Genomic DNA, 11,504 nt, shown 5'->3' with positions numbered 1-11,504 from the left:
AGTGCGCAAGACAGATTGTTTACACCTGAGAGGTCAGCACCTAGGCTCCCATGTGAAAGTTTGATGATTACAGTTTAGCCTGGTACAGCCTTGGCTCCTGGGTTTGTGTTTGCCATGCCCAGAGCAGAGGCGGGGCGGGGCAGAGCGGGGCGGGGCAGGATGGGCAGTGCCGCGGGGCCCCTGGGAGGAGCTGAGAGCCCCGCGCTTACTGAGGCTGTGAACCTTCAGCGGACTCCACTGAACTCGAGAGGTGATGGGACACCTGTGGATCTGGGACACCTGGGTCCTCTGGGGGCTGCTTGTGTGCAACGTGGACACCCGCACAGGTAACTCAGTTGGGGGGTCAGGAAGGCAAGTAGTTCTGGGCCAAGGCTGCCTGGAGAGCCTGTGACCTGGGGGAGGCAAGTCTGAGAGGCCAGAAAAACTGCACTTAGTTCATTATGGTAGCACCCCAGTGACTCATTATTGTTGTTTTTATTATTATTTTTATATTTATGTTTATTGGATAGAGATAGCCAGAAGGAGAGGGTGTAGTGTGGGAGATTGAACCTGGGACTTTGGAGCCTCAGTCATGAGAGACTCTTTGTAATAACCATTATTCTATCTACCCCTCACCCTTTCCTAACTCTTCTCCACAAAAGGAAGGTCTAAAGACTAGAATGGTGTGTGTGTGTGTGTGTGTGTGTGTGTGTGTGTGTGTGTGTGTGTGTGTGTGTGTGTATGTGTGTGTGACGGGTGTCAGTCATTTAGAGGGTCAGCTGCCTTGTGCAGTCTAAGTACTTACCCAGGAGAGGGCTGGGAAGAGACAGATAAGATAGGAAATTGGAGTTGTCTGTGGAGATAAGGAAGGATGAACCTGAGATAGGTGAAGAGCACTCTGTCTTAGAGATAGGATCTAGCTCTCTCTCTGGAGTTTCCTTTTGACAGTAGACTGCTCTGAGTTATGAAAGTGCCTGAAGCACCAGCAAAGAAAGACCCCAAGTATAGAAGCTTGAGTCTTGACAGTGGTATTTATGTTGTAGCGCTTTTGCCATTGTTAATCAATCCTGGAACAAAGCTTTTTTTTTCTTTTTTCTTTTCTTTTCAGTAATGCAGTGAATTCTAATATAATAATTTCTTCCTCCCTTCCTCCTTCTTTCTTTCTTCCTCTTTCCTTTCCTTCCCCTCTTCCTTTCTTCCATCCTCTCTCCCACCCTCTCTCTCTCTCTCTCTCTCTCTCCCTCTCCCTCTCCCTCTCCCTCTCTCTCTCGCTCTCTCTCTCGCTCTCGCTCTCTCTTTCTCTTTCCAGAGCACTGTTCAGCTCTGGTTTATGGTATGCCAAAGATGGAACCTGGGACTTTGGAGCCTCAGTCATGAGAGTCTCCTTGCATAACCATTATGCTATCTAACACCCCCCATAATAATTTTGTTAATCTTTTTTTCCACAGATCTATTTCAAACAGTTAATTTCTGTGGCTTTTCCTTATGTTCTCAATTTGGGTCCACCTCCTCTGAGAATTTGTTATGGGGTTGAATATTTATAAGATCTGTACAGTTTCAAGAGAAAATAAACTCATCTACCCACTGTGTATCTTCTTTCAGTTGCTTTAAAACTCTTGCTGTTCTTCAAAGAAGTGTTTGAAGAACTCCCTATGTCCTGTGTTTGCATAAGTAGGGCCCTTTATTTAGAACATTTTCAGTGACTAGTCCAGCCTAGAACATTTGTATTTGTGGGGGCTGGGCAGTGGTGCACCAGGTTAAGTGCACATAGTGCATAGTTCAGGGATCCTGGTTCAACTCCCTAGCTCCCCACCTGTGGGGGTAGGGGTCGCTTCACAAGCGGCGAAGCAGGTCTGCAAGTGTCTTTCTCCATCTTCCTCTCCCTTCTCAAATTTTCTCTGCCCTAATCAAAATAATAATAATAATAATAATAATAATAATAATAATAATAGTAAATGGCCTCAGGAGCATTGGATTCACAGTGCAGGCACTGAGCCCTCCAGCAATAACCTTGGAGGCAATAGGGGTGCCCCTTCTTTCAAGTGTGGGTCACATGTTTCTTGTAATTACCCCAAACTCTGTTCCATCACTCTGTACTGTTGAAGCTCAGCTTTTGCAAAGTTGGGACTGTTACACATTTCTTACTTTTTTCTAGACCAGAGTACTGCTCAGCTCTAACTGTTGGAGGTGCTTCAGATTGAAGTAGATACCTCTCACACTCAAGTTCTGTGTGCTCCAGCTCCACAATCTTCCCAACCTGTGGCACACATTTTTTTTTTCATCCCCAGGAACCTAACAAAGAATAATGAAGATGATCACATTTTATATCTTCTCTTTGCAGAATCTAAGATAGTGCTTTCATCAAACCATTGAGTATTAACTAAGCTCATGGTTTGATTTCCTGTCAGTCATTATTTGGTGGTCCAGTCAAAAATAAAATCTGTGTTTATTTACATTCAGTCCTATAATCTTTGCTATGTCTTACTTACAATGTACATGCAGGAAAAAGTTTAGTGCTTGCAACCATGTATCTGAAAATTTTACTTCTGTTATACTGGATATCTTTCAGATGGTGCTAGAATAGTTCCCCGAGTCACAGAAGTAACACCTAAATTTGGCAGCATAAATGGAGCAACAAGGCTGACTATCAAAGGAGAAGGTATGGCTACCTTTTATTGTTTTAACCAAGGTTGAAATAAAGGACAGTCACACATTTAAAAGTTTATAGTCTAAAAAGAAATTCACTTGACCAGAATTGTAAATTACTATCTCATGTTCTAGACACCTTTTTTTTTTCTATTTTTTATTTCTTTATTGGGACATTAATATTGTACAGTCGACAGTAAATACAATAGTTTGTACATGCATAACATTTCTCAACTTTCCACACAACAATACAATCCCCAGTAGGTCCTCTGCCAACCTGTTCTAGGTCCTGAACTCTCCCCCTGAGACATCTTTATTGATCTATTGATCTGACTTTATAAGCTTTACTCATTGTGAGCTTTCTGAGACTATGAAACCCATGAACACTGTTCCTATTTATGAAGTGCCTCTCTCTCTATCTCCCCATACTCTTTCAATACCTCTCTGTCCTGTTAAAGAAAATGGAAAAACCGCCCACTGGGAGTAGTGGATTTGTAGTGCCAACACCAAGTACTATCAATAACCCTGGAGGAAAAAAAAAAGGAGATTGTAAGATAACAGAGGTATAATTCCATACAGTTCCCACCACCAGAGTTTCATATCTCATTCCATCTATTGGAAAGTTCCCTATTCTTTATCCCTTTGGGAGTATGGATCAAATCTTTATGGGGTGCAGAAAGTGGAAGGTTAGTTTTTTTGTTGTTGTTTGTTTTGTTTTTTAAAAAAGATTTATTTATGTGTTGAGAAAGAGAGGAGAAGGAGATATGAAGAAAGAGTATCATTCTGGCATGTGAGATGTCTAGAATCCGGCTGAGGCCTTCATATCTATAACTTAACTGCTTTATCCATAGCACCACGTCCCAGACCACTGAATTTTTAGCTTTATCATCTAGTTGTCCAAATTTCTCTGTGTTTTATCAGGTGATTATGCGATAGTTGATTCCTGTTTGCACTGCAGACATAGTCACCCTATTCTGATTGATCTTCTCCCTGCTTCAGCCACACAGTGACTAAAACATGATACTCTGTCTTTCTCAGAGCCTGAGTCTAGCTTCTGTGTTATAGATATCTTAGAAACTCAGTACAAATAAAGAATGAGAATAAATAAATAATCATACATGTGGTTAAACATTACCAGAATTACTGTAGCTACATGCATGTAGTTCTGGAGCAAAGCCTATTTGTAAGGGACTGTTCATAGACTCTATAGAGCTGTTTCTGATCAATGCTTCATGTTCAGAATTATATGCAGTTATCTTATTATTCATGCAAGCACATTTTAAAAATAGAATTGTAAATATTGGATGATTACTGAAATGCTGGTCCTCTGTGACTTTTATTTTTTATATTTTATTAATGATTTAATACTGATTTACAGAATTATAAGACAGCAGGACTACAACTCTATACCGTTCCCACCACCAGAGTTCTGTATCCCCAATTCCTCCATTGGAACCTAAGGGTGCAGATATGGGTTAACTATTATTTCTACAACCACCTGTCTATATTTGTATATATGTGCCCATTTTTTTCTATGGTCACATATTCTCACCCTTTCCAAGTCACACTTACACCTGCTTCTACTTTTTCCTCTTCCTTTTTCTCTTTTTCCTCTTCTCTCTCTGGGTCCTGATGGAGCTGGAGTTCAGAGCCCTCTGGTCATTTTCTCCCTATCATTTCTCCCCGCTGGGAGTATGGACCAATAATAAGTTTTATTTTTGTAAAAGTTATAATGAGAAAATAAAATACTATATACATGTTTAGAATGTTGGGGCTGGGTGGTAGTGCACCTAGTTGAATGCACATGTTACAATGCATAAGGACCCAGGTTCAAGCCCCAAATCCCCACTTGCAGGGATGAGTCTTCATGGATGGTGAAGCAGGTCTGTAAGTGTCTCTCTGTCTCTCTCCCTCTCTATCAACCCCTGGGCCCTCTTGGTTTCTGAATGTCTCTATCCAATAAATAAATAAAGATAATAAAAATTTAAAAATAAATATTTAGAATGTTTATGACTCTTTAAACAGACATATAATTCTAAATAATTCATACTGCAATTTAAAAATTATACATACTTTTTCCTGTGCCTCCTCAGAAACTGGGTATTTTACTTATGAATGATTTTTGAAAGATTTTGAATCAGGCATTTGCTTATGTGAGATTATAGGATAATATGAATTTATAATGTTCAAGTTGTGGTTTCCCATGAATTTATTAAATAAAGTTATTTTGCCCCCTAGTTTATTATATTAACAGAAAAAACATGTTCCATTCAGAAAGTGAGTTCCCTGAAATTACACCCTTTAGACAGTCTTACTTGAATATTTTTTATTATTTTTTATTTTTTAAAATTTTTAATAAATATTTATTCCCTTTTGTTGTCCTTGTTGTTATTAATGTCCTTGTTGTTGGATAGAATAAAGAGAAATGAAAAGAGGAGGGGAAGACAGAGAGGGGGAGAGAAATATAGACACCTGCAGACCTGCTTCACCACCTGTGAAGGGATTCCCCTGCAGATGGGGAGCCAGGGCCTCGAACCGGGATCCTTACTCCCGTCCTTGTGCTTTGCGCCACCTGTACTTAACCTGCTGCTACCCCGACTCCCGCTTGAACATTTTTGTGTCCAAGCAACTTTCACTACTTCCACAAATAATACTGATCTTTACAGGTAAAAATTGGCATTATTTTTTTCAAAGACTGTGCTTCCAGATTCAATAAATGCAACTCTAAAGTTATGATGTCCAAGCAAAAGGTTCTGATCAGTTGGTGTACTGAACCAAGTAAAAGACTCTGAGGGGGGTGGAGGGAGAATACAGGTCCAAAAAGGATGACAGAGGACCTAGTGGGGGTTGTGTTGTTATATGGAAAACTGGGAAATGTTATGCATGTACAAACTATTGTATTTACTGTCGAATGTAAAATAAATAAATAAATAAATAAATAAAAATAAATTAAAAAAAAGAAAAAATGTGTGATCAATAGCATGGCCTTAGGAAATAATTGTATATTTTTCTAAGAAAACTTAATGATTAATATTATAATCTTGGTAAGTTTGGGAGCATTTACAATTGTATTAGTTTTATTACTTTATAATCATACTTTGTATTTCTCAAGTGCTTCCTTGATATTTTCTTTTTCTTATTTATTTATTTATTTATTTATTTATTATTTACTTATTAGACACCTGCAGACCTGCTTCACCGACCATGAAGCGACCCCACCCACAGGTGGGGTGGTGGGGGCTTGAACCAGGATCCTTAAGCCGGTCCTTGCTCTTTGTGCCATGTGCACTTAACCAGTTGCACTACTGCCCAACCCTCCTTCCTTGATATTTTCCATGCTCTCTTTGGCTAAAAAAAAGTCAGTAAGATGGAAGAAGTAATCTTTCACATTTTTTTCTAGATTTCTCCTTATTCTAATGTCTGCTACGTTTAATACAGATATTTTAACCAAATTGTAGAATTACCAAATTTCACAATATTGTGGAAAAGAAATGATTTTTAAAAGAATTTATTAATTTTATTTATAATATTTTAATTTTAATTATTGGATAGAGACAGAGAGAAATTGAGAGGGGAGGGGAGATAAAGAGGGAGAGAGACAGAGAGACACCTGCAGCCCTGCTTCACTACTCATGAAGCTTTCCCCCTGCAGGTGGGGATGAAATTTTTAAAATTAGTGTTTTAATAGTTATTTAAAAATTATAAGATAATAGGGATATATTTCCACACCACTCCTTCCATCAAAGTTCTTTGCACCTACTCCCCCCCCCCCATCCCTAAAAATAACCACCAAAATTATCTCAAGGTCTTCAAGATGCATTGGTTACTTTACTATTTTTCAAGTTATATGTTTGAATTCTCTATATTCCATGTATGAGTGAAGCCATCTTTTAGTTGCCTTTCAATGCCTTAATTATGTTACTAGTAAGCATAATCACCTCCAGTTCCATGCATTTTGTCCCAAAAGACAATATCATCATTTTAATTGTCAAGTATTATTCCAATTACTATATGACCCATAATTTCCTTTTGACCAAGACTTTTAATTTCATTTTAACTAATTATTATTTTTATTTCTTTTTTATTGTTGTAGTAGTTATTATTGTTATTGATGTCATCGTTGTTGGATAGGACAGAGAGAAATGGAGAGAGGAGGAGAAGACAGAGGGGGGAGAAAAAGATAGATACTTGCAGACCTGCTTCACCGCTTGTGAAGTGACCCCCCTGCAGGTGGGGAGCTGGGGGCTCGAACCAGAATCCTTACGCAGGCCCTTGCCCTTCATGCCACATGTGTTTAACCGCTGTGCTACAACCTGACTCCCTATTATTTTTATTTCTTCTTTTTTTTTTTTTTTTTTCTTACCAGAACACTGCTCAGCTCTAGTTCATGGAGGTGCAGGAGACTAAACCTGGGACCTTTGGTGCCTCAGGCATAAAGTCTTTTTGCATAACCATTATGCTATCTCCCCAGACCTCTACAATGTCTTTTTTAAAAATATTATTTCTTTTACTTTTTAAATATTTTATATATTTATTTATTTGTTTGTTTATTTATTTATTTATTTTGTATAGACAGAAAAGTTAAGAGAGGAGTGGGGAGATAGAGAAAGGGAGACAGAGAGACACCTGCAGCACTACTTTACCACTTGTGAAGCTTTCCCCCTGCAGGCTTGAGTTGGGGGCTTGAACCCAGTTCCTTGTGCATTGTAGCATGTGTATTGACACAGGTGCATCACCGCCTGCTCCCCCATAACTTCTTTATCCAGTCATCGAACACATGAATTTTGATTTCTTCTGACTGGCTTTAATTTCCATCTTTCCTTCTTCTTTTATATGCCTGGGACAAGTTACTTTTCTAAGTCTCATAGATAAAATAGGACATTAATTCCTACTCTTGGAGCTACTGTGAATATTGAAAAGGTGATGAGGTTCAAGAAACCCATAAATATTTACTGATCCATAAGTCAGAAACATTTTATGTTTAGTATTCTTTTGAATTTATGTTGTATGTTTAGCTCCATCCTCTAGGAATTATCCTCCATCACACTCACCTTCCCTTCCCATTGTGTGTGGGTATTTTTTAGTTACTTTGCTTGTTGTTTTTTTTTTATATTTTCTTTTTAAAAATTAATTATTTTTTTTAATTTAAGAAAGGATTAATTAACAAAACCATAAGGTAGGAGGGGCAAAACTCCACACAATTCCCACCACCCAATCTCCATAACCCACCCCCTCCCCTGATAGCTTTCCCATTCTCTAGCCCTCTGGGAGCATGGACCCAGGGTCATTGAGGGTTGCAGAAGGTGGAAGGTCTGGCTTCTGTAATTGCTTCCCCGCTGAACATGGGCGTTGACTGGTCGGTCCATACTCCCAGTCTGCCTCTCTCTTTCCCTAGTAGGGTGTGTCTCTGGGCTTGTTTTTAAATAGAGACTGAGGAGGAGAGAAAAAGGCCATAGCACCAAATCTTCCTTCAGTGTGGTGGGGACTGGGCTCTCATCTGGGCAGTATGCATGGCAAAGCAGCACACTATTCACAAACCTCCTTCTAATAAGGTATAAAATGCTCAGCCTGCTGTTTTTAAACTGGAGAAGCCAAAAAAAAAAAAAAACTGCATTGTACATGACAGCTGCTTACTTTAATAGCACTGATGTCTTCCCTGTGATTTACACAGACTTTGCTTTTTTGGATTGCTCTTATCTGGAGACTCAGGTTCTTGGTGCCTGGCAATTCTTGTTTATCTCTCTCTCTTTAAAGAAAAAAGAACATCACCATGCCTGGAATTTCCATCTGAAAAGTCAATGTTTTCTGTTTCCTGGCTGCACCCAACCCTTCCTGTAATCTCCTACTTTGGAGTATTTCCAGAGGTGTCTTTTTTTTACAACCCATTTATTTATTTGAAATCATACTTCTGAATTAAAATTCTTTGAAATATGATACTTTCACTTTTCTTTTTTTAATATTAGAATGAGTCTAGTTATGTGGGATTGAGTCACTTTTTAAATATTTATTTATTTTCCCTTTTGTTGCCCGTGTTGTTTTATTGTTGTAGTTGTTATTGTTGTTACTGATGTCGTTGTAGTTGGATAGGACAGAGAGAAATGGCGAAAGGAGGAAAGACAAAGAGGGGGAGAGAAAGATAGACACATGCAGACTTGCTTCACCGTCTGTGAAGTGACTCCCCTGCAGGTGGGGAGCCAGGGGCTCCAATCGGGATTCTTATGCAGGTCCTTGTGCTTTGCGCAGGTGCGCTTAACCGGCTGTGCTATCTCTGGACTCCCAAGTCACTTTTTGTATTAAGGATTTCAAAGGTGGTAATTGGCTTAATAAATATTATTTATGCAGTGCTAATGTGACTAAATATTTTAATGCACAAATTTTGAGGTTTTTTTTTTTTTTTTTTTTTGCCTCCAGGGTTATTGCTGGGGCTAAGTGCCTGCACTACGAATCCACTGCTCCTGGAGGCCATTTTCCCCATTCCGTTGCCCTTGTTGTTCCCCTTGTTGTTGTTATTATTGTTGTCACTGCTATTATTGGATAGGACAGAGAGAAATCGAGAGATGAGGGGAAACAGAGATAGGGAGAGAAAGACAGACACCTGCAGACCTGCCTCACCTCCCAAGAAGTGACCCCCTGCAGGGGGGGAGCCCGGGGCTAGAGCCAGGGGCTCAAACCAGGATCCTTAAGCCAGTCCTTGCTTTCATGCCCTGTGTGCTTAACCCGCTGTAAGCCCCATTGTCTTTCTTTTTTATTTTCAGTACTTATTTATTGGATAGAGAGCCAGAAATTGAGAGGGAAAAGGTTGATGCAACACTGCTTCACTACTTGCAAAGCTTTCCCCCTAAAGGTGGGAACTGGGGGCTCCAACGGGGTCCAAGAACATTGTAACATGTGCACTCAATCCAGTGTACCACTACTCAGTTCCAGTTTTTTTTTTTTTTTTTTGTGATTGATTTCTAGTCTCACACCAACATGATCTGAGAAGATGATTTTAATGATTTAACAACATGTATTCATTAGTTTTTTTTTATTGGGGAATTAATGTTTTACATTCAACAGTAAGTATAATAGTTTGTACATGCATAATATTCCCCAGATTCCCATATAACAATACAACCCCCACTAGGTCCTCTGAATCCTTCTTGGACCTGTATTCTCCCCACCCACCTACCCCAGAGTCTTTTACTTTGGTGCAATCCGCCAATTCCATTTCAGGTTTTGAAACTTGTGTTTTCTTTTCTGATCTTGTTTTTCAACTTCTGCCTGAGAGTGAGATCATCCCATATTCATTCTTCTGTTTATGACTTATATCACTCAACGTGATTTTTTCAAGGTCCATCCAGGATTGGCTGAAAACAGTGAAGTCACCATTTTTAATAGCTGAGTAGTATTCCATTGTGTATATATACCACAACTTGCTCAGCCACTCATCTGTTGTTGGACACCTGGGTTGCTTCCAGGTTTTGGCTATTCCAAATTGTGCTGCCAAGAACATATGTGTACACAGATCTTTTTGGATGGATGTGTTGGGTTCCTTAGGATATATCCCCAGGAGAAAAATTGCAGGATCATAGGGTAGGTCCATTTCTAGCCTTCTGAGAGTTCTGCAGACTGTTTTTCACAGAGGTTGGACCAATTGACATTCCCACCAGCAGTGTCGGAGGGTTCCTTTGACCCCACACCCTCTTCAGCATTTGCTGCTGTTACCTCTTCTGATGTATGACATTCTCACAGGAGTGAAGTGGTATCTCCTTGTTGTCTTTATTAGCATTTCTCTAACAATCAGAGACTTGGAGCATTTTTTTCATGTGTTTCTCGGCCTTTTGGATCTCTTCTCTGGTGAATATTCTGTCCATGTCCTCCCCCCATTTTTGGATGGGATTATTATTTTGTCTTGTTGTTGAGTTTGGCAAGCTCTTTATATATATTGGTTATTAAACTCTTGTCTGATGTATGGCATTTAAAGATCTTCTCCCATTCTGTGAGGGGTCTCTTGGTTTGGGTAGTGGTTTCTTTTGCTGTGAAGAAGCTTTTTAATTTGATGTAGTCCCATAGGTTTATACTTGCCTTAGTCTTCTTTGTAATTGGATTCATTTCCTTGAAAATGTCTTTAAAATTTATGCGGAAAGGAGTTCTACTAATATTTTCCTCTAAGTATCTGATAGTTTGTGGTCTGACATCCAAGTCCTTGATCCACTTGGAATTTACTTTTGTATTTGGTGAAATACAGTGGTTCAATTTCATTCTTCTGCATGTTTCAACCCATTGTTTCCAACACCATTTGTTGAAGAGACTCTGCTTTCCCCACTTAATAGTCTGAGCCCCTTTGTCAAAGATTAGATGTCCATGGGTGTGGGGGCTCACTTCTGGGCTCTCAATTCTATTCCACTGGTCAGTGTGTCTATTCATGTTCCAGTACCAAGCAGTTTTGATGACAATGGCCCTATAATACAATTTGAGATCTGGGAGTGTGATGCCTCCGGTTCTGTTCTTTTTTCTCAAGATTGTTTTGGCAATTCTAGGTCTTTTCTGGTTCCAGATAAACATTTGTGGCATTTGTTCTATTCTCCTAAAAAATGTGCTTGGGATCTTGATAGGGATATCATTAAATTTGTATATGGCTCTGGGTAGTATATTCATTTTGATGATGTTAATTCTACCAACCCATGAACATGGAATATCTTTCCACTTCTTTGTGTCTTTTTCAATTTCCTTGAGTAGTGACTCATAATTTTCAGTATACAAGTCTTTCACTTCTTTGGTTAGGTTTACTCCTAGATATTTTATTGTTTTTGTTGCTGTAGTAAAAGGAATTGATTTCTGGATTTCAGTTTCTTCTAGCTTAGTGTTTGCATAGAGGAATGCCACTGACTTTTGAATGT

General features: G+C 39.2%; 1 protein-coding gene across 1 annotated transcript in view; it reads left to right on the top strand.

Moving 5' to 3' along the window:
* Nucleotides 1–216: 216 nt before the first annotated feature.
* The window catches only part of PKHD1L1 (PKHD1 like 1), a 214,825-nt gene continuing 203,537 nt past the window's right edge, over nucleotides 217–11,504 (top strand). Inside the window, exons 1-2 of the mRNA XM_060202102.1 lie at nucleotides 217–326; nucleotides 2,549–2,638. Coding sequence (XP_060058085.1) covers nucleotides 254–326; nucleotides 2,549–2,638 — 163 coding nt within the window. The 5' untranslated portion in view covers nucleotides 217–253. The remainder of the gene's footprint in view (nucleotides 327–2,548; nucleotides 2,639–11,504) is intronic.

This window comes from Erinaceus europaeus, chromosome 1 (genome assembly GCF_950295315.1).
Source record: "Erinaceus europaeus chromosome 1, mEriEur2.1, whole genome shotgun sequence".
NCBI lineage: Eukaryota > Metazoa > Chordata > Mammalia > Eulipotyphla > Erinaceidae > Erinaceus > Erinaceus europaeus.
Note: the sequence above shows the minus strand (reverse complement) of the source record. Positions and strands in the feature narration are given on the sequence as shown.